The 21,723-nt window shown below is 41.1% G+C and overlaps 1 protein-coding gene and 1 pseudogene across 8 annotated transcripts in view; one reads left to right on the plus strand and one right to left on the minus strand.

Moving 5' to 3' along the window:
* Positions 1 to 2,884: 2,884 nt before the first annotated feature.
* LOC126948488 (uncharacterized) lies at positions 2,885 to 4,624 on the minus strand (annotated as a pseudogene). The gene has a single exon (XR_007723474.1). The product of XR_007723474.1 is annotated as an uncharacterized LOC126948488 (transcript).
* The window catches only part of GOLGA4 (golgin A4), a 118,974-nt gene continuing 101,750 nt past the window's right edge, over positions 4,500 to 21,723 (plus strand). For all 7 annotated transcript variants that reach the window (XM_050780268.1, XM_050780269.1, XM_050780270.1 and 4 more), the window contains exons 1-2: positions 4,500 to 4,694; positions 12,830 to 12,919. In XM_050780268.1, the coding sequence (XP_050636225.1) occupies positions 4,623 to 4,694; positions 12,830 to 12,919 (162 nt within the window). In that variant the 5' untranslated portion in view covers positions 4,500 to 4,622. The remainder of the gene's footprint in view (positions 4,695 to 12,829; positions 12,920 to 21,723) is intronic.

Raw genomic sequence — 21,723 nt, forward strand, 5'->3', positions numbered from 1 at the left:
AAAATATAAAAATTAGCCAGGCTTGATGGCACTGGGCTTGGTGGTGCAGGCCTGTAGTCCCAGCTACTCAGGAGGCTGAGGCAGGAGAATCGCTTGAACCCTTTGGTGGAGGTTGCAGTGAGCCGAAATTGTGTCACTGCACTGCACTCCAACCTGGGCAACAGAGTAAGACTCTGTCTCAAAAAAAAAAAAAAAAAAAAAAAAAAAAAAAAAAGACTAACTCTTTAGAAATGTAGTGTCAGGCTCTGTACTAGCACTGGCTGAGCTGCATGACAGACATAGTCCTTGACCCTGCTCAACCTGAGAGCCCAGTGGAGACGCTATAATCTAGAGCAGGGGTGTCCAATCTTTTTGCTTCCCCGGACCACACTGGAAGAATTGTCTTGGGCCACACATAAACTACACTAACAATAGCTGATAGCAAAAAAAAAAAGACAAAAAAATCTCATAATGTTTTCAGAAAGTTTATTAATTTGTATCGGGCCACATTCAAAGCCATCCTGTGCCACATGCAGTGCCATCCTGTGCCACATGCAGCCTATGGGCTGCGGGTTGGACAAGCTTGATCTAGAGCTCAGGGGAAAGGTGTAGGCTGGAGGTCTCAACATACAGAGGGAGAGTGAGAATTAAACTCTTAGAATTTAAAAGTTTCATTTACTATGAACTGTATGCTTTATGCATATCATCTCATTTGAACTTCACAACAATCCTATGAAATACTATTAAAATGTTACAGATGAGGAAAATGAAATGCAGAGAGCTAAGACTCAGAGGTCACAATCTGGCTTTTGGGCTGAATTTTACTCTAAGAGTTGTTTCGTTGCATTGATTTAAAAATCCTCTTAGATGGGTTTACACTGTCATTTGTTACTTTCCTACATTTTCCATTGTCTGAAATCCTATGTATACGTGCTTTACTCATAGAACCTCCTGTTTCCTTTAGGCATTTGATTTTGTATACTGTGGTTTGCTTAAGTGCCAAAGGTTAAAGAACTAGTAAATGGATGACTTTATGTTTTATTTTTGAGAGAGAGTTTCGTTCCTGTTGCCCAGGCTGGAGTGCAGTGGCACGATCTCGGCTCACTGCAACCTCTGCCTCCCAAGTTCAAGCGATTCTCCTGCCTCAGCCTCCTGAGTAGCTAGGATTACAGGCACCCGCACCACACCTGGTTAATTTTTTTTGTATTTTTACTAGAGACGGAGTTTTGCCATGTTGGCCAGGCTGGTCTTGAATTCCTGACCTCAGGTGATCCACTCCTCTCGGCTTCCCAAAGGGTTGGGATTACAGGCATGAGCCACGGCGCCCAGCCTAAAAATGGATAACTTTTATGTAAACCAAAAACTGTGTTCTTAACCATTATGCTGTACTCTGTGGTTGGCAGGTACAAGGATTCTTGATAAAGGTTAAGAAAATGCATTGTGTGGCGACGCAAAAGGACTGATGACACATTTGTGGTCAGAAAGTAGGAAATCAGTTGAAGGTTTCAGATGTGTATTGGTTCTTGACTAAAAGCATTTTCTGACATGCTATTTTGTTATCTAAGGCTTGGAAAGCAATCTGAACCCCTAGCAATAATGTTATTCTGAAAATTTTCTGAATCATGGAGATAGTATTTGCATTTTGTGCAACTGGAAGGGGTGGAAGAATGACAATTAGGCTTGGTCTATAACTATTAGAATTGCTTGTTTGTGTTGAAAAAGATGGGTACTAGTTCCACTAGGAAAATAAATTCATGAGGTCTTTGATCATTACAATTGAGATGCAAGCCTGTTTTAAATGTCCTGCTCTGCAGTGAGGTGTGCTAATCCTTGAGCAGCTAGATGGGAAATGAGTTCAAATTACCAACATAGAAAATAGGGGCAGGCCGTGTGCTTCAGCTGGATTGGTGCAGAATTCTGAGAAGTGGGCCAAAACCTGACACTATAGAAGGTGATTTGTATCCAAATTTGTGCCACCCAGAGGAGCTGAAGAATTGAGTAATTTCTAGGTTTAATTAAGAGCAGTCAGAAAGACTGCTCTTTCTGACTGAAATAATGTTAATTTGTAGAGACGTGAAGCAGAATGTGGCTGTGAGGAGGTTTTATGTTTTAACAACATTGTGTTACATGTGATGAAGGGTTTCAACCCTGTCTCTTTTTTTGTGTCCTGGCAAAGCTATCCCCCTTTTCACATAATTAGCACTCTTCTGATGTCTTTCTCTAAGTGATATCTTGGATCCTTTTTATTTATTATTTATAGTAGTTGACTTTGATAGGGCCCACATATATGTACAAACACAGATACATGCATATATATTATACATATAAAATTGGCAAACTTTGATGTACAATTGTGAAAGTTGGGAGAAAGATGTTTATTGGGCATCCGGAGCTGGGAGCAGCTGAAGGCCTATTGAACTTCAGTCAGTTGAGAGTTAAGTACTCTTTTTATTTTTATTTTGAGATGGAGTCTCATTCTGACTCCCAGGTTGGAGTGCAGTGGCACAATCTCAGCTCACTGCAGCCTCTGCCTCCTGGGTTCAAGTAATTCTCCTGCCTCAGCCTCCCGAGTAGCTTGGATTACAGGCATGCACCACTACACCTGGCTAATTTTTGTATTTTTAGTGGAGACCGGGTTTCACTATGTTGGCCAGGCTGGTCTCGAACTCCTGACCTCAAATGATCTGCCCGCCTCAGCCTCCTAAAGTGCTGGGATTACAGACATGAGCCACTGCGCCCGGCTGAGAGTTAAGTACTCTTGAAAAACAAAACAAAACAGCCCAGAAAAAAAATTCAGTAATTATATAAGGCAGTGGTCCCCAATCTTTTGGGTACCAGGGACCTGTTTCATGGAAAACAATTTTTTCCTGGGGGTGGGGCTGGGGGATGGGGAAGGATGGTTTGGGACAATTCAAATGCATTATATTTATTGTGCACTTTATTTCTATTATTATTGCATTGTAATATATAATGAAATGATTATACAACTCACCATAATGCAGAATCAGTGGGAGCCCTGAGCTTGTTTTCCTGCAACTAGATGGTCCCATCTGGGGGTGATGGGAGACAGTGACAGATCATCAGGCATTAGATTCTCATAAGGAGCACACAACCTAGATCCCTCTCATGCCTAGTTCACAATAGTTCCAGCTCCTGTGAGAATCTCACGCCACAGCTGATCTGACAGGAGGTGGAGCTCGGACGATAATATGAGCCTTGGGGAGCAGCTGTAAATACAGATTAAACTTCCCTGGCGTGCCAGAGATTCACTTCTTGCTGTGTAGCCCGGTTCCTAACAGGCCATGGGCTGGTACTCGTTTGTGGCCCAGGGGCTGGGGACCCCTTACATAAGGTGTTCACTATGAGATAGAAGAGGACTTAGCCCAGGTGTTAAGGCAGTGTTCCAGGCCCCACTTTGGCTCTAATACATTTAGGGATCAGAATATGGACTCTCGAGAGCAGGTTCCCCCTATTATTGCTGGAAAACAAAATTTGCTAAAACGTGGAGATCAGCATATACTGTTAGATTCTGATGCCTCAGACAATGTAAGCAGTTTCAGATGATACCAAAGGTACAGCATGCAAAAGTGGGTTGCTGAAATTGGACCTGAGGATTCGCAGGCAGCCAAACTTCGGGTTTTGGATAAATGAGGCACATAAACATTAAAATCTTGTAGGATGACTGCAGGTGTTAGGAGTAAATTTGGACTCATTAGGAATCTGTGTCTTCCACTAGGCTGTGAAATCTCCAAGGCCTGATAAAGGTTTCTGAATGAATTTGTGAAATACACGATTTCGGTGAAGAAAAGAATAAAGCAGGTGTCCAAACAGTTGAGGTTTTACGGTATTGGCATAAAACATTTGGACCCCTGGCGGCCGGTATCAGGGACTTCCCGACGCTGGAAGAGTTCCGGGAAGGGAAGCGGGCCCCTCTGGAACCGAAGACATAGAATCCTAGCTACAGCTACTAAAGAAAAGTACACTATCAATTAGGGCCCGCGTCAGGTTCTCTGGATCTCCCCTTCTCCCATCCTGGACGCTCATCCCTGTGTTCTTTGCAGTGGGCCCGTCGGCCCTGCTGCCATCAATAGAAGCAGTACTCTCCCCGTCTGATTTCGCAGGGCCAAAGCCCAGGTGAGAGTCAGTGTGGTGTTCAGACTAGCCCTCGCTCCATTTCTGAGCCGCGAGGGCCGCACGCAACGAAATCAGGCAGCCCCGAACCTTGTGTCCTCCAGTGCAGTGAGTTCGGGAGCGACAGCCCGAGCGCGCATGTGCAGGCCCCGACATTGTGCTTGTCCCCTCCGGTGCTCCGTAGTTAGCCTCGGAGAGCTCCACGTAGGCGGCGCAGGCGCCCTTGGTGCACAGTTCACCTGCTGCCGTTGTCGTCGCCGCCGCGGCTCCCGGGGCTGGATGGGGGCCCGAGGCCAGCCAGTGGCACCCGGAAGAAAGAGACGCGGCGGCGGCGACGCCGACATCCTCAGGACGAGTGTCCGGACTTGCCCGCAGGCTCAAGGAGGAGGCGGCGAGGCCGGGTCCCCGCGGTCCCTGGTGTAGAGAAGTCGCCGTAGCCGCCGCGGCCGGGACTCCCCGGGCTCTCGCCCCTCAGGTCTCATTGACACTCAGGACCCTACGTACGCTGCGCCATGTTCAAGAAACTGAAGCAAAAGATCAGCGAGGAGCAGCAGCAGCTCCAGCAGGCGCTGGCTCCTGGTCAGGTACGATGGCCGCAGCTTTCCTCCCCTGGCTCCCGATACCCCTTGAACCAGCCCGCGGACGAAAAAGGCGGGGGGAGTGGGGCGTTCTTCCGTGACCTTTGACCCCTAACCCGGGACTCTTCCCAAACTCCGGATCCAGAAGGAGCTCCGGGCGGTGCAGGTCGCCCGTAACTCCTGACCTGGATTTTCCCATCGCAAAACTCCATCCAGTAATGAGTGGATGGGGGTGGCTGGATCCCTCGTGACGTCCCATCTCCGTTAAGAGTTTTTCCCTAAGGCCAGACTCCGAACTTACCTGATTTCTGATCCGTATTTGAGGTTCCCCCGCCCATCTGAGACCCCACGCTGGGAATGAGGGCGGGGTTGGAAAACCCGGGTCCCTTGTGATATCTAATCTCTGCTCGAGGTGTCCCCCTCTCTCATGCCCATCGTGAGATTTTGTGTGAAATGGCCAGGATCCCGCACAACTGACCCTTGACGGAAGTCTCTTAAATCCAAACCCAGGTCTAGGGATTGAAGGCTGGGGAATAGAGCCATCCTGGGTCAGGCTGCTGGTAGGAGCGGTGGGACATGAAAGAGGTGGCGGCGTGGCCGGCGTCCAGCGCCCGAGGCTGTCACGAGTTAGTCACTTCGCATAACTTGGTTGATCCGGGACTGGCGGGCGGAGGGGGAGACACTCTCCCTGTCCAGAACTCTGCTCTGCTTTTTGAGTCTTGTTGCTCTGCGGACAGGGTTATGTTTGTTTTTCAGGAATGCTGTTGCTTTAGGAAATGCGTTTCCAGGGGAAAGGAGGCGTGTTAGTAGTATTAAAGATACAGTTTCCTAAGCGTTAACTGGAGATGTTTCGATGCTGGCAGCACAGGGTCTTAACAGCGAAGATGATGGTTTCTGCTTAATTTCTTCCCAGCCTTTTTGAATTGCAACAGATTGAGCAGATCTGTCCCTTAATTTTCGGGTTTTTGGTCTTTGCTTGCGGTTGCAAGAAAAGCTGAGTTTTGACTAACTTGGAGGCATTTCCAAATTCTTAACATAGAACGATTGCATTAGGTTTATTCGGAAACTATAAATTGAAGTTATTATTTTTAAATTTAAAGCTCATGTGTAGTAAAACAGTGCTTGAGAAAAACATCAGAACACAGCACTGAAGGGTTGCTTCATTTCTCAAGTATAAATGGTGGTTAAAATTTAAGTAGTAAAGATTGTCCTTTTCATACCATTTACTGCAGTCTTTTAAAATTTTACAAAACACTGTTAATTAAGAAACAAAGATAAACTTTAAAAGTGAGGTGGAGATGAGGAATGTGAGGAAATGGGCATGTTAGTGAATGTAAGGCACTTCCATTTGGGAGTGTATAAAATGTAATTGAGCCAGGATTCCATTTCTAGAAATTTATTCTAAGAAAATTTAGGATGTATTAAAGATTTAGCTCTATGGATTTTCATGTCAATGTTGTTTTAATAGGTTAAAAACTAGCCAGAAATGTCCACCAATAGAGAATTGGTTAAATAAATTTTATCAGGTAGTTAGTTTTGCTTGATAGGTTACTATGCAGCCATAAAAAGTCAGCATTTACTGTGTCCTTAGTATGTACCAGACATTTTGCTTAGTATTTACACAGATCATTTTATTTAATCTCACATAAGCCTGTGAGGTAGATAATACTCTAATTCCTCTTTTATAGATGAAGGAGTGAGGCTCAAAGAGGTGAAGTAACTTGCCTGATGTTACGCAGCTAGTGTTAGAGACTTCAGAAAAGTATTAACACAGAAAGATATTTGTGTTAAAAGACAGAAGCAGCAGGTAAAATGTGATCCCAGTTTTGGGGAAAAGAATCTGTATGTAAGTGTATTTATATATACACATGGTAAAACTAGTTTAAGAGTAATATACTTTAAGGTGCTGGTGAATTACTGAGTGTGCTTTTTCTTATTTGTAGCGTTTAGCTTTTCATGAAAATGAGTTGTTTTTGTTCATTAACAAAGAGGTTGTTTTTAGTAATAAGCTAGTCACAAGCTAAGATGTAAGAGCTCTGTTTCTATAGCTTAATGCTTCTGGTGAAACAGGGCATCTGGATCAAATAAAATCACTTTGTGTACAAAAGGTTTAAAATAATCCTTTTGGATTATATGTATATTCACTGTGTTGGCCAGGCTGGTCTTGAACTCCTGACCTCTGGTGATTGGCCAGCCCCGGCCTCCCAAAATGCTGGGATTACAGGCGTGAGCCACTGCGCCTGGCCATTCGTGGTCTACTTTTGATAATTATTTTGTAACCTTCCTTTCTGCCTGCCATATATCTTTCTCCCTGCTTGTGAATTGTTACGATCTTAGAAACAAAAAATGTGGCCTGGTATGGTGGCCTCACACCTGTAATCCCAGCACTTCGAATCACTTGAGCTCAGTAGTTCAAGACCAGCCTGGCCAAGATGGCAGAATCCCATTTCTGGCCAGGCACCGTGGCTCACGCCTGTAATCCCAGCACTTTGGGAGGCCAAGGCGGGTAGATCACCTGAGGTCTGCTAAAAGTACAAAAATTAGCGGGGCATGGTGGCGCACACCTGTAATCCTGGCTACTCTGGAGGCTGAGGCAGCAGAATTGCTTGAACCTGGGAGGCAGAGGTTGCAATGAACTGAGATCGTGCCACTGCACTCCAGCCTGGGAGACAGAGTGAGACTCGGTCTCAAAAAAAAAAAAAAAAAAATTATGTTTTAACAACAAATATCTATTTTGGATTTTTAAACTCCTTGCAGAACTAAGTCAATGAAAGAAACATTAAGAAGTAATACAAACATTGTAATTTCTTGGGATATATGAATACAATATTTTAAAACATTTGTAGCCTTTTCAAATACTGCTAAAACTTATAAATTATAGAAGTACAGATACAAAAGGATGAATACATGACTCCACTTAATTGAGGTACCTAGAATAGTCAAATTCATAGGGACAGAAAATAAAATGGTTGTTGCCAAAGGCTGGAGAGAGGAGAGAATGGGGAGTTACTGTTTAGTGGGTACAGACTTTTAGTATGGAAAGATGAAAATGTACTGGAGATGGACGGTGGTGATTCCACGACAGTGTGAATGTACTTCATGCCACTGAACTGTATACCTACAAATGTTTAAACTGGTAAATTTTATGTTATGTATATTTTATCACGATAAAAAAATTAAGTTAAAAAAATCAACATATGCGCCCCTCCTTACGCCTGCAGAATCATCCCTTATTTTTTTCCCTCAGCTCAGAGATGGCTGCTGACCTCACTCTTTTAGAGTGAGACCGCAAAATAATAGTTTATGTGATACAAATTTAAAAAACAAAAACAGAACCAGCAAACAGTTCCACAGATAACAGGGAAAAGAGTCCTTTCTGAAAGGACATAGCCTTAATGTAAATCCAGGTTTACTAAATAGTTTCAGTCATGAAACTGGGGAAAGCATGAGTCCCAGAGAAAACATTTAGATCAGAAGGAGTTTATTAAGAACATGATGAAAGGCTTTAATAAGTTTGGTACCTAAAATATAAAGGTTTATTTGAAGAATTAACCTTGAGTTACTTTGACCGCTCCTTTAGAACTGGGATGTCAAATTGGTTTGGCAGTGACTTACAACAGTGCTGTGATGAGGATTCAACGGCTATGTCTCTGCCGTGACTAATCCATAGGTGTTGCAGGGAGAGTGAAATGAACCAGATATTAGTTATGAACGGTGAATGCCTAGGCCCTCTGCTGGATGTTGCATTTGCTTTGAAGGGTCTATGTAGTCCCTACACAATGGAGTTGTGAGACAAGTACTTTCAGTGTAATGGTGGTATGTACAGGGTGTTGTGGTTGTGCAAAATAAGGCATTTCTGGAGAAGATCAGGGTGACATTTGAGTAGAGCCTTGATGGATAATGAAAAGTCATGGTATAGGGACAAGGGATTCAAGACTTCCTCCTAAGGATGACTGGATTAGTTTTCTAATGTTGCATAACAAGTTACCACAACCTTAGTGCCTAATAACCCAGTTATTATTTTATAGTTCTGTAGGTCAGAAATCTGGCGTGGCATAACTGGGTTCTCTGCTCAGGGTCTTTTTTTTTTTTTTTTGAGACGGAGTCTCTGCCGCCCGGGCTGGAGTGCAGTGGCCTGATCTCAGCTTACTGCAAGCTCCGCCTCCCGGGTTCACGCCATTCTCCTGCCTCAGCCTCCCAAGTAGTTGGGACTACAGGCGCCCGCCACCTCGCCCGGCTAGTTTTTTGTATTTTTTAGTAGAGACGGGGTTTCACTGTGTTAGCCAGGATGGTCTCGATCTCCTGACCTCGTGATCCGCCTGTCTCGGCCTCCCAAAGTGCTGGGATTACAGGCTTGAGCCACCGCGCCCGGCCTGCTCAGGGTCTTGCAAGGCTAAAATCAATATGTTGTCCAAGCCGCGTTCTCATCGGGAGCTCAGGACCCTTTTGTATGCTCACATGGTTGTGGTAGAATTCAATCCTTTCTGGTTATAGGACTGGGGCCTTCATTTCTTGCTGACCACTTTCAGCTCCTAGAGGCTACCAGCAGCTCCTTGCCACGTGCCCGTGTAGGCATTTTGCTTTCTTCAGAACAGCAGAAGTACATCTCTCTGCCCTCTAGACCCATATTTGAAGGGCTTATGTAATTAGTTTAGACCTATCCAGGTAATCTTTTGATGAACTCATAGTCAACTGATTAGTAACCCAGTAACCTTAAATATGCCTTTAAAATCCCTTTGCCCTGTAATGTAACAATTATGAGAGTGATATCTCATTATATTCACAGGGCAGGGGTCATTTGGGGTCATCTTACGATTTTGCCTGTTACAATGACTAAAATGGTTTTTCTTTTTTTAAGTTTTTGTAGTCAGGGCCTTACTGTGTTACTCAGGCTGTCTTGAACTCCTGGCCTCAAGTGATCCTTTTGCCTTGGCCTCTCAGAGTGTTGGAATTATAGGCATAAGCCACTGTGCATGGCCAAAATGGTTTTTCTTATACTGAAATTGAGTATAACTGTGGTCAGTTAATAATTAGGTAGTGAGCAATAAAATATTAATTGTGGGTCTGGATGTAGCTGTCAGGTTTTTTGGTTAGCAGCTTAGAAACCTGACTCAGATTTCTTATGGCTATTGCAATTAATCAGCTCAAGTTTGGTTTGAAGGAACCTAAATCCCTTTATATCTTGAAGTGAGGATAGCCCATTAAGGAACCCGGCACCTGGGACAAATGCTCAAGTAGTTAGTTCTTTATGCACTGTTTTATACTTTATACTTACATCCATTTTCCCGTATAATCCTTACTCTTACAACTCTGGAGGAAGATCAACAAGCCATCAGGCCACGTTTTGCCACATAGTACTACTTTTCTGGGGAGAGTATGTTTTAGAACCTGTTAAACTTTGTAAACCCCGTTGTTTGATTTTTTGTCAGTTTCTCCAGAGCTGATGAGGCTCTCAGTTACTGATTAGAACATATGAGGCCAAGGTGTAAGACATAATGCCAGTTTTTAAGATTTGCAGTGAGGTATACTTTTTAAGCAGTTGGAAGGTCACTGTCTAAGGTAGCCCTTTCCTGGCATCTGGATATTTGGAAAGCTGAATTAATAAAAAAGCTGAATCTTAGACTTGATGGAATCACAACAGAGAGAGTTGATTAGTCAAGAGATATTTCCTGTAGTCTAGTAGTACTTTTCTAATTACTTTTCTAACTTTTTATCACCCAGTGACCATTTTATTAAAGGAGTTCTTACATATAATCATTTATAAATACATAGATACAAAAGACTGCCCCCATAGTGGCAGCCTTTGAGGCACCTACAGACTTTGAAGCTGGCGCTGGCAAGGTTTGCAAATTATGGCTCTAGGTGTGGGAAGGGTTTACTGAATTTATCTCAGCTTTAATGAAAGCTATTTCTGATGTTCTTTGAACATTTGTAATTTGAATGTGGTGTTCAAGGTAGGCTCAAATTATCTCCAAGACTGAGATTAACACTACACAGTGACTGTGCTTTCCCTCGCTGTTTTCTAAATGGAGTGTTGACTTTTAGTCACATATTTTCTAGACATTTAAACCATTGCTAAGGCTTCAACTTTATTTCACATTCATTAATTTTCTTGTTTATATACTTTTTTTTTTGAGGTAGAGTCTTGCTGGGTCACCCAGGCTGGAGCGTAGTAGCGCAATCTCAGCTCACAGCAACCTCTGCCTCTTGGGTTCGAGCAATTCTCCTGTCTCAGCCTCCTGAGTACCTGGGATTACAGGCATGCGCCACCACTCTTGTTTATATTTTTAAGTCCTTATTCTTCCTGCTTTGTCTTTGGTGGGAGAGGATATCTCATCCCTGAAAGTGACTTCTGCACATAGCTAATTTCATCTGTTGTATTGATTTTTCTGGTTCATCTTTTAGAAGGTGTTTGAGTTCTTACTTGTAAGCAACAAAAACGTAGTCAATCTAAGCAGAAAAAGAATTTATTGAAGACTCTTTTGCCTACAGAATTTCCTTGAGGTCCTAAAAGTCTGAGCTGATTGCTATGTTCAGTTATACTGGGGAGACTGCTCTGTGTTGCAGCTGCTTCATCTTGGCACCGGCATCGCGTCTTTCACTTCACAGCTTATATCTGCGTGGATGCATGAACTTCTGTCTCCATTGTCATCAGATGATGAACTTTATTCGCATGTCTGTTTTTTCACATCACTCACTTATGACTCGAAGTCTCATGTGTTTCATTGGTGGAGCTCAGGTTACCCTGTCTCAGATAAAAAGAAGATTGGGTTAGTAAGTTTTCTGAGTTCTAACTTATGGACTTATAAGAGCTATTTATAGAAAAAAGGTTATTAAACTTTTGTCATATTTGTAGATGCTTTTCCTCACCTCCCAATTAAACTGCTGCTTTGATTTGTTTTTCACGTAAAAATCTCTTTCCCATTCAGAGTTTGTAGAAATAGACTCTTGTATTTTTTGTATTTCAATTTAAAAAAACTTAAATCTTTAATATAGCTTAAATATGAAGTAAGAATCTGATATGTGTGTCTTGCCCCATATAGATGGCCAGTTGTCCCAACATTTATTGAATGTCTATCCTGATGCAAAATGTTACTTTTATCATAAGCTAAATACGTATGTCTGTCTAGATGTATATATGTGTATATAGAGTATGTGTATATGTGTGTATATATGTGTATATAGAGTATGTGTATGTTTGTATACTATTCCTCACAACCTCTCAGTTCCACCCTAGCCACAGCAATTTGTGCACAGATACGACAGACCAGAGTTCCATTTGTTTATTCATTCATTCATTCATTTATTTGACAAATATTTATTAACTACCTTTTGTAAAGTGCAGACTACACAAAGAGGTAAGGTATCATGACTCATTCATTTCTCAAAATAGAGCTGAGTTCAGATCTGTTTTGCTATGGGTGTAGGGGGATCTCGAAGTTTTGGTTTTATACTTCTAGGGTTGTTTTTAGGTCACCTTAGAGTAGACCCCAGACCCCTAGTTTAAATTTTGAGCCCTTTCTCCTGAGTTGTTTTGCATTGAGGATTATAGGAGTCAGGCTGTCAATTACAGAGCTAAATGGAATAGCATCTCAGTATTTAGCAGTGGTATTCAAGGTAGGCTCAAAGCAAGGCCATTAATTAGGTGGGCAAGTGCTGTTTATCTGCATTTCATACTATTGAATGTTAGAGCTAGAAGGTAGAAGGGATCTTAAAGATTGAATTGGCAGCCTTTTTTTGATGAACTTCTAATTTTGGAATAATTTTGGTTTACAGAAAAGTTATAAAGGTAGTGCAGAGAGTTTTTATGTACCCCTCACCTGGCTTCAGTTTTCTCTAATATTATCATCTTACATTAGTATCATGACTTTATTTTATATATATGGAGACACATAGTCCTCAAAAAGTTCATGTAGCTAAGATCATAGTTCTAGTTGGTGGCAGAGTTAGGCCAGGGACCTGGTAGGTAGCCTGGGTTTTCTAGTTGATTATATTTGTTATCCTTTTCTGCTTTTCATGTTTTTGCTCTTTTCCTTTCTTTCACTGAATTCTTTGGGCATGGACTGAGAGAAGGACTACCTAGTACATAGTTCACTAGTCAATATAGTCTTGCTAATTTGTGCAATAATTTTAAAATCTAGGCTTCCTCCAATTCTTCAACACCAACAAGAACGAGGAGCAGGACATCTTCATTTACAGAGCAACTTGATGAAGGTACACCCAATAGAGAGGTAAGTTTGGAATTATTTTTCTAGTATACCTCTCACAATAAACTAATTAATCTAAAATGTAATGCTGTTGATAACAAAATGGGAAACTATTTTGACAAGTCAGCTATTTAATTCCTAGGTAGAGTTATTAGTAACACAATTAGTCTTTTTTTTCACAAATAGCAGTTATGATTTATGTATGTATGTATATATGTATGTATGTATGTTTTTGAGACTGGATCTGGTTCAGTCACCCAGGCTAGAGTGCAGTGGCACCATCACCACTCATTGCAGCCTTGACCTTCTGGGTTCAAGTGATGCTCTAACTTCAGCCTCCTGGGTAGCTGGGACTATAGGCATATGCCACCATGCCTGGCTAATGTTTAAATTTTTTGTAGATGGGGTCCCACTGTGTTGCTCAGGCTGGTCTTGAACTCCTGGGCTCAAGTGATTCTTCCAGTTATGCCTTGTAAACTTGGTTTGTTGAGAACCTTAATTTGAGAGGATAATACATTCTGGATTTAATAGTTGAAGTTTTCAGAATAATTTGATAAATTTGTTCAACATAGCATCATTTTTTCAAGCTGGTGAGTGGAAACTGAGAAGTAACTTATTGAACTTATTCCGTGTAACCAGCAGCTGGCATTAAAACTCATTATTTCCAACTTTGTTTTTCTGTGAAGTGTAACACATGTACAAAAAGAAGGTAAAACATAAATGTACAGAGATCAGCAAATTAATCATGAAGTGAATCCTCCCAGGTCAAGCAAAGGAACACTGTCAGCACTGTAGTGCTCCCTCTTTCCCCCTGAAGGATTACCACCATCCTGAATTTTTGGTATTTGCTTGCTTCCTTTTTTTTTTTTTTTTTTTTTTCTAAATAGTTTTACCTCTTAAATATGCTTTCTAAATGTAGACATTGTAGTTAAACATTTGGGTTGTCCGCAGGTTTTGGCTACTATGAATTAGGTTGCCATCAACATTATTGTACATTTCTTTTGGTGTACATGTACCTGCATTTCTGTTGGTATGTACTTTGGAGTAGAATCACTGCTCTATTTTAACACTTAAGAAGATAATGCTGATGGTTTTCCAGAGTGGTTGTAGAAATTTAAATTCCCACCAGGAGCTTATGAAAGTTGCTTTTGCCCTGTATTTTTGAGAGTCTTTATTTTTCTACTCTGTGTAAATATGCTGGAAAACAGTCTTTTTCATTTCAGCTGTTCTGGTGGTGGTCTTTCATTTTAGTTTTAATTTGCATTCTCTGATAACTAACAAGATTGAGCATTTTCATCTGTTTATTGGCCATTTGATGTCTTCTTTTGTGAGTGCTTAAGTCCCTTGCCCATTTTTCTGTTGGATTATCTTTTTTAAAAATTGATTTGTAGGAGTTTTTAAAAAATATAGAATACATAGGAGTTTTTTGTTGAATATATATCTTGCAGATATCTTCCCACTCTGGCTTGCCATTCATTTTCTTAACGATGTCCTTTGATGAACAGAAGTTCTTAGTTTTAGGCCAAGTGTGGTGGCTCATGCCTGTAATCCCAGCACTTTGGGAGACCAAGACAGGAGGATTGCTCGAGTCCAGGAATTTGAGACCAGCCTGGGCAACAGAGTGAGACCCTGTTTCTACAAAAAAAAATAAAATAAAATTAGCCAGTTATGGTGGCATGTACCTGTGTGGTCCCAGCTACTCAGGAGGCTAAGGCAGGAGGATCACTTGAGCCTTGGAGGTCAAAGCTGCAGTGAGCCATGATTGCGCTCGCCTGGGTGACACAGTAAGACCTAGGCTTACTTGAAAAAAGAAAAAAAAAAAAAAACGCCTGGGTCCCATCTATGTCCCATCCCTGACAGTACCTTCTATCTTAGAAGTTTAACAAAATGAGAAACCAGATAGGGTGGAGGGAGATGATAAAAAATTAATGTCCTTTTAATAAAAAACTTTATATAATTGAAAAATCCTTTATTATAAAATAAGTTGAAGTAAGGTTTACATTGCACTCTGTGGTTCAAAGTACCTGTTAAAGTTGTCAAAAAAGCTTAAAAAGCAAGGAGATGAAGTGATGACAATGCTTTGTCATTCTATCCGAAACCATCTCTTAGCTAGGATTGTTAAAATTTAGAAAGAAAGAAATAACCTTTAGCTGACTTGATCGATTGTAAAAGAGTACTAAAACCAAATCTTTCAGAAATAATTATTTTGTAACAGTATATTCAATTAAATTGTTTTAAAGCATCCTAGATTTTTAAAAAGTATTTTTAAAAAGCAGTGGTAGCCGTCAGCCGGGTGCGGTGGCACGTGCCTGTAATCCCAGCTATTTGGGAGGCTGAGGCAGGAGAATCGCTTGAACCTAGGAGGTGGAGGTTGCAGTGAACTGAGATTGTGCCACTGCTCTCTAGCCTGGGCGACAGAGCGAGACTCTGTCTCAAAAAAAAAAAAAAGCAATGGTAGCAATCAGCATAATTCTGCACTATTTTCAGTGTTTCACTTTATTGTATGCAAACTAATATACTATAATGTCAATCAATATGCGGAGTATAGAAATGATGCCATTAATACTGATTGCAAAAACATTACAACTCAGTACTGCAGCTTTCATTCGAATTGGTTATATGTATAAACTGAGTTCAACAATATTGTATTTGAAATTGTAAATGCAATAATGTAAGTAATGCTTAAGAAAATAAGATCTCAGGAGACTGTGTATATACTTTGTACTTTTATGCAACTTTATCAGATCATTTCAGTATATGCACCAAGGATATAGCGTATGTGACAAGAACTTTGAGTGTAAAAACTGTACTATGTACCTTTTGTTTATTTTGCTCTCAACATCTAAATAAAGGTGTTTTGTTTTGTTTTTTTAATTGTTTTAAAGTAATCCCCATCAGGACAATTTGTATGTATTTTTACAATTTTTTTTTTTTTTTGAGACGGAGTCTTGTTCTTTCGCCAGGCTGCAGTTCAGGGGTGCGGTCTTGGCTCACTGCAACCTCCGCCTCCCAGGTTCAAGTGGTTCTCCTGCCTCAGCCTCCTGAGTAGCTGAGACTACAGGTGGGCGCCACCACGCCCAGCTAATTTTTTGTATTTTTACTTGAGACGGAGTTTTACCATGTTGCTGAGGATGGTCTCAATCTCTTGGCCTTGTGATCTGCCCGCCTCAGCCTCCCAAAGTGCTGGGATTACGGGTGCGAGCCACTGTGCCGGGCCGTATTTTTACAATTTTTAAATTAGCTTATACCCTATTATCTAGAAATCCCATTTCTAGAAATCTGTCCTGTAGAACAATAGCATTTTTTTTTTTTTTTTTTTTTTTTTGGGACGGAGTCTGGCTCTGTTGCCCCGGCTGGAGTGCAGTGGCCGGATCTCAGCTCACTGCAAGCTCCGCCTCGCGGGTTTACGCCATTCTCCTGCCTCAGCCTCCCGAGTAGCTGAGACTACAGGCGCCCGCCACCTCGCCCGGCTAGTTTTTTGCATTTTGTAGTAGAGACAGGGTTTCACTGTGTTAGCCAGGATGGTCTCCATCTCCTGACCTCGTGATCCGCCCGTCTCGGCCTCCCAAAGTGCTGGGATTACAGGCTTGAGCCACCGCGCCCAGCCGAACAATAGCATTTTAAATGTATATCCGCAAGGCTTATTGTAGTAAGCTATTTATAATACTAAAAAGATGATAAAGTTTGATTTGCAATGTTAAGTTTTTCTCCAAACTAATCTATAGACTCAGTGCAATCCCAGTCAAAATCCTTATAGGTTTGTTTTCTTGTCATCATCATCATTATTACTATTATTATTTTTTGAGATGAAGTCTCACTCTGTCACCCAGGCTGGAGTGCAGTGGTGCGATCTCAGCTCACTGCAGCCTCCGCCTCCCAGGTTCAAGCAATTCTCCCTGCCTCATTCTCCCGATTAACTGGGATTACAGGCACCCACCACCAAGCCCAGCTAACTTTTTGTATTTTTAGTAGAGACAGAATTTCACCATGTTGGCCAGGCTGGTATTGAACTTCTGACCTCAGGTGATCCACCTGCCTCGGCCTCCCAAAGTGCTGGGATTACAGGTGTGAGCCACCACGCCCGGCCTTTGTGTCCCTTTTATAAAGAAGCCTAAGGCACTCCAAACAGACAGATTTATTGGGGTTTATATACAGTATTTACCAACACAGGAAAGTAGACATGTTAGTATTTTCAGCAATAGAGAAAAAGGCAAAACCTTTTTTTAATTGACAAGGAAATTAACTTAATGAAACCATTCTACTACCTAAGCATTCCAGATATGTAGACTTTACTGTGTCTACTGTTGCTATGGACAAATATTTATGTTTTGAGCTAAATTTCCACATTTTTCTTCCAAAAAAAAAAAAAAAAGCATTTTTTTGTCTTTTGAGACAGGGTCTCACTCTGTTGCCCAGATTGAAGCGTAGTGTCGCAATCTCAGCACTCCACAGCTTCAACCGCCTGAGCTCAAGTGATCCATCCACCTCGGCCTTGTAAAGTGCTGGGATTACAGGCATGAATCATCACACAGGGCCAAAACACACAAACAAACAGAAAAAAAAACACTTAACACTTAAAATAAATCCAAGCCAGGCACAGTGGTGTGCACCTGTAGTCCCAGCTACTCAGGAGGCTGAGGCAGGAGGATCCCTTGAGCCCGGGAAATGATTTTTCAATATGGTGTGAAGTAGGGATCAAGTTTCATCGCCTCCAATATGTTTATCCAGTTGTCTCATCTTTTTCACACTGCTTTACTGTTGTACATTTTTTCATTAATTGTGTCCATATGTCCATATTTGAGTGGCTTTGTTCCTGAGTTCTCTGTTCTGTTCCATTGTTCTCTTTGTCTTTGATACCACACTGTCTTAATGAGTATCGTTTTACATTCACGCTTTATATTCATGTCCATATTTGAGTGGCTTTTTTTCTGAGCTTTCTGTATTCTGTTCCACTGTTCTCTTTGTCTTTGATTCAATACCATACTCCCAGCTATTCGGGAGGCTAAGGCAGGAGAATCGCTTGAACTCAGGAGGCAGAGGTTGCAGTGTGAGCCGAGGTTGTGCCATTGCACTCCAGCCTGGGCAATAAAAGCAAAACTTCATCTCAAAAAAAAAAAGGGACATAAAAAATCTATTATTATAAACATTGAAGGCAGAGGAGAGTAGACTGAATTTGCATTGACTCTGAAGTCTACATAAGTCTACTCTGGGTACTCTCCTATCCTGCGCAAATGACACATCTGTCTGTTTGATCATAGCACTCTCTACTGGTGATCCTAGGCATAGCCCCACTATCCTCAGAGTAGGGCTTCCTGTCCTTGTTGTTTGAGGTTAATCTTTTTTGCTTTCCTAGGTCTGGGTTGCTTTAGAGCAATATGTAATGTAGGATCCTGTAAGGGATTAACTAGAGCAAATGAAGCTAACATCCTCCTATCCTCTGCCGCACTCCAGATTGGACCTGGACTTTTTCAGAGATAGGGTCTCACACTATGTTGCTCTGGCTGGCCTCCAACTCTTAGGCTCAAGGGACCCTGATTTTTTTTTTAATTGAGTTTAAATTCATATAACATAAATTAACCATTTAAAGCAAACAGGTAGCATTTAGTACATTCCCAGTGTTGTACATTCATCACATCTATCTAGTTCCATAACATTTCCATCACCCCAAAATGAAACCCCACGCTGATTAAGCAGTCATTCCCATTCCTCCTTCCTCCAACCCCTGGCAACCATTAATTTGCTTTCTGTCTTAATGGATTTACCTTTTCTGGGTATTTCATATAAATGGAATCATTTGATATGTTACCTTTTGTGTCTGACCACTTTTACTTAGCTTAATGTTTTCAAGATTCTTTTGTGTTGTAGCATGTATCTACTTTCTTTTTATAACTGAGTCTAATGATTTTTTTAAGGGAGTAAAAATCTATATACTGTATTAGTTTGGAATAAGACCTGGAATAGACTGATGAGGAAAGGATGGTTTTTGGTGTTACCTGGATTCAGCCTAAGTTTACATCCTGGCTTTGTCATTTGCTGACCGAAAGATTTATTAAAGTTAACTTTTCAGTCTCAGGTTTTCTCATTTGTGTAATGAGAAATTTGTGAAGTTTTGGGGATTATCAGTAAGATGGCATGTAAATCTCTAGTGTGGTAATTTGCATATAGTGGGCGCTAAGTTATTAGGGACAGCCTCGGAAGAGGGGAGGGCCTGCTCTGCTTCCTCTTTTTAGGGGAGGGGAACAGGTGGACTTTATGTGGATTAAGGTCCTAGGCATGTTATCTCTGTGTTGCTTTGCCTATTGAATTTGTGAAGGAAGGATTGATAGCTTCACTTTGCCTCCTATCTTGCTCTCTCCGGTTTGCTGTCTTCCTGAGACACTTCCTCATTTATTAGGGGCCATAGTAAACGTGTCTATTGTTATCCTGGGGACTCATCCATGAACAACTTGCATATTGTTTTTAAATTAAATTCCAGAATTAGGTGTGTTTTCATATACATACATATATATCTCTATATAATTTTTATATGTGTGTGTATGTATGTATGTATGAGATGGAATCTTGCTCTGTCGCTCAGGGTGGAGTGCAGTGTCATGATCTTGGCTCACTGCAACCTGTGCCTCAGCCTCCTGAGTAGCTGGGATTACAGGCATGTGCCACCACGCCTGGCTGATATTTGTGTTTTTAGTAGAGATGAGGTTTCACCATGTTGGCCAGGCTGGAGTGGAACTCCTGGCGCTCAAGTGATCCACCCACCTTGAACTCCTAAAGTGCTGGGATTACAGGCATGAACCACCACACCTGGCCCCAGTTTTTGAGCATTCTTAAGCACATTTTAGAGATTTATTTTATGTTTCAAGGCTTATATGGCTTAAAGGCATCGTTTTAGAGATTACTGGGAAGTATCTTTGAAGTAGTACATGAGAAACATTCCTTCCTAAATCCTTTATTATATTGAATGTCGTGTTAATTGGTTTTCAGAGGTTAAATTAACCATGTATTCCTGCAATAAATGTCACGTGTTTCTGGTATATAATTTTTTTATATATTACTGGATTGATTCATTAGTATTTTGTTGAGGATTTTTTTGTCTATATTCATAAGAAATGCTGGTCTGCAGTTTTCTTTTTTTGTGATAACCTAGTTTTTGTATCAGTAATACAGGCCCCATGAAATGAGTTGGAAAGTGTTCACTTCTCTTGTATTTTTTCAAGAGTTTGTGAAGAATTGCTGTTAATTCTTCTTTAAATGTTCGGTAGAATCTACCATTGAAATCATGTGTCCTGGGCTTTTTTTCAAGGGAAGTGTTTTGATAACTAATTCAGTATCTACTTTTTATAGCTCTGTTCAGATTTTGCTTCTTCCTGAGTTAGTTTTGTAATTTGTGTATCTCTAGGAATTTGTCCATTTCATTTATCTCATTTGTTGGCATAAATTAAACTAAATTTGGGCCGAGGCTACCTGTATATCTTGAGTCCCTATGTAAGGAACTGTAGCCTAACTTAGTACATAAGCAAACTGAAATCCTAAATTAGGAATGTAGTTTTTGTAACAGCTCCTGAGTCTCAGGCAGTCACAGTAGTCAAGTCTGCCAATTGCAGGCTGCTAACTAAGCACCCATTCTCAAATGAGGCAAAAACCTTTGCTTTTAACACATAGTATAGCTTTGTAATCCTTTTCTGCAAATTCAGGGGTAATTTCTTCTCCTTCATTCCTGATTTTCATGATATGAGTCTTCTTTTTTCCCCTTTGTCAGTGTAGCTAATGGTTTGTCAATTTTGTTGATCTTTTGAAGAACAAATCTTTGGTTCCACTTTCTTGTTGCATATGCTGAGTATTTTCGTAATTGGAGTGGAAAGCTGATCTTTCATAACTTATTTTACTTAAGCCTGAGGTGTCTTGGACTTAGCAAAACTTCCTTGAATCTAAATTACATCTTCTTTCCTGGTTTCTGGGCTGATACATGTTTTTTCCTATCTTATATACCCTTGGTCTTTTCATTGGCGATTAAGACTAGGGAAAGTTAGTTACCTTGTCCTTTTATGCTGTCATTTTGTTTAAAGGCTTTCTGTGTAGTAAAACTATCCATATAGACAAAATAGAGCCTTGAGTTGTGATCTTGAATTTGATCAATATGATTTACCCACAGTCTGTACTGGATATTTCTTCACCTGCTGCTACTGTAAACCATTTTATTCTTGTATCTTCTGTAGAGTATGTTATCACAGGTACTTTTTATAGGGATGTCCAATCTTTTGGCTTCCCTGGGCCACATTGAAAGAAGAATTGTCTTGGGCCACACATCAAATACGCTAACACTAATAATAGCTGATGAACTAAAAAAAAAATAAATAAAGTCTCATAATGTTTTAAGAAAGTTTATGAAGTTGTATTGGGTCTCATTCGAAGCCATCCTGGGTCACAGATTGGATGAATTTAATTGACCCAAAATCATAAGGGTTCTACTAACAGTTGTACTTAACAGTATCTGAGAAGATAGAAACAGGACCATCTGCCAGGCGTGGCGGCTCATGCCTGTAATCCCAGCACCTTGGAAAGCCAAGGATGGTGGATTACCTGAGGTCAGGAGTTCGAGACCAGCCTGGCCAATACAAAAAATTAGCTGGGCGTGGTGGCGGGTGCCTGTAATCCCAGCTACTCAGTAGGCTGAGGTGGGAGAATCGCTTGAACCCGGGAGGTAGAGGTTCCAATGAGCCAAGATCATGCCACTGCACTCCAGCCTGGGCAGCAAGAGTGAAACTCCGTCTCAAAAAAAAAAAAGAAAGAAACAGGGCTATCTGTCTTTGAGGAAGAGGGATTTACACCCT

The sequence above is a fragment of the Macaca thibetana genome, chromosome 2 (assembly GCF_024542745.1).
Source record: "Macaca thibetana thibetana isolate TM-01 chromosome 2, ASM2454274v1, whole genome shotgun sequence".
NCBI lineage: Eukaryota > Metazoa > Chordata > Mammalia > Primates > Cercopithecidae > Macaca > Macaca thibetana.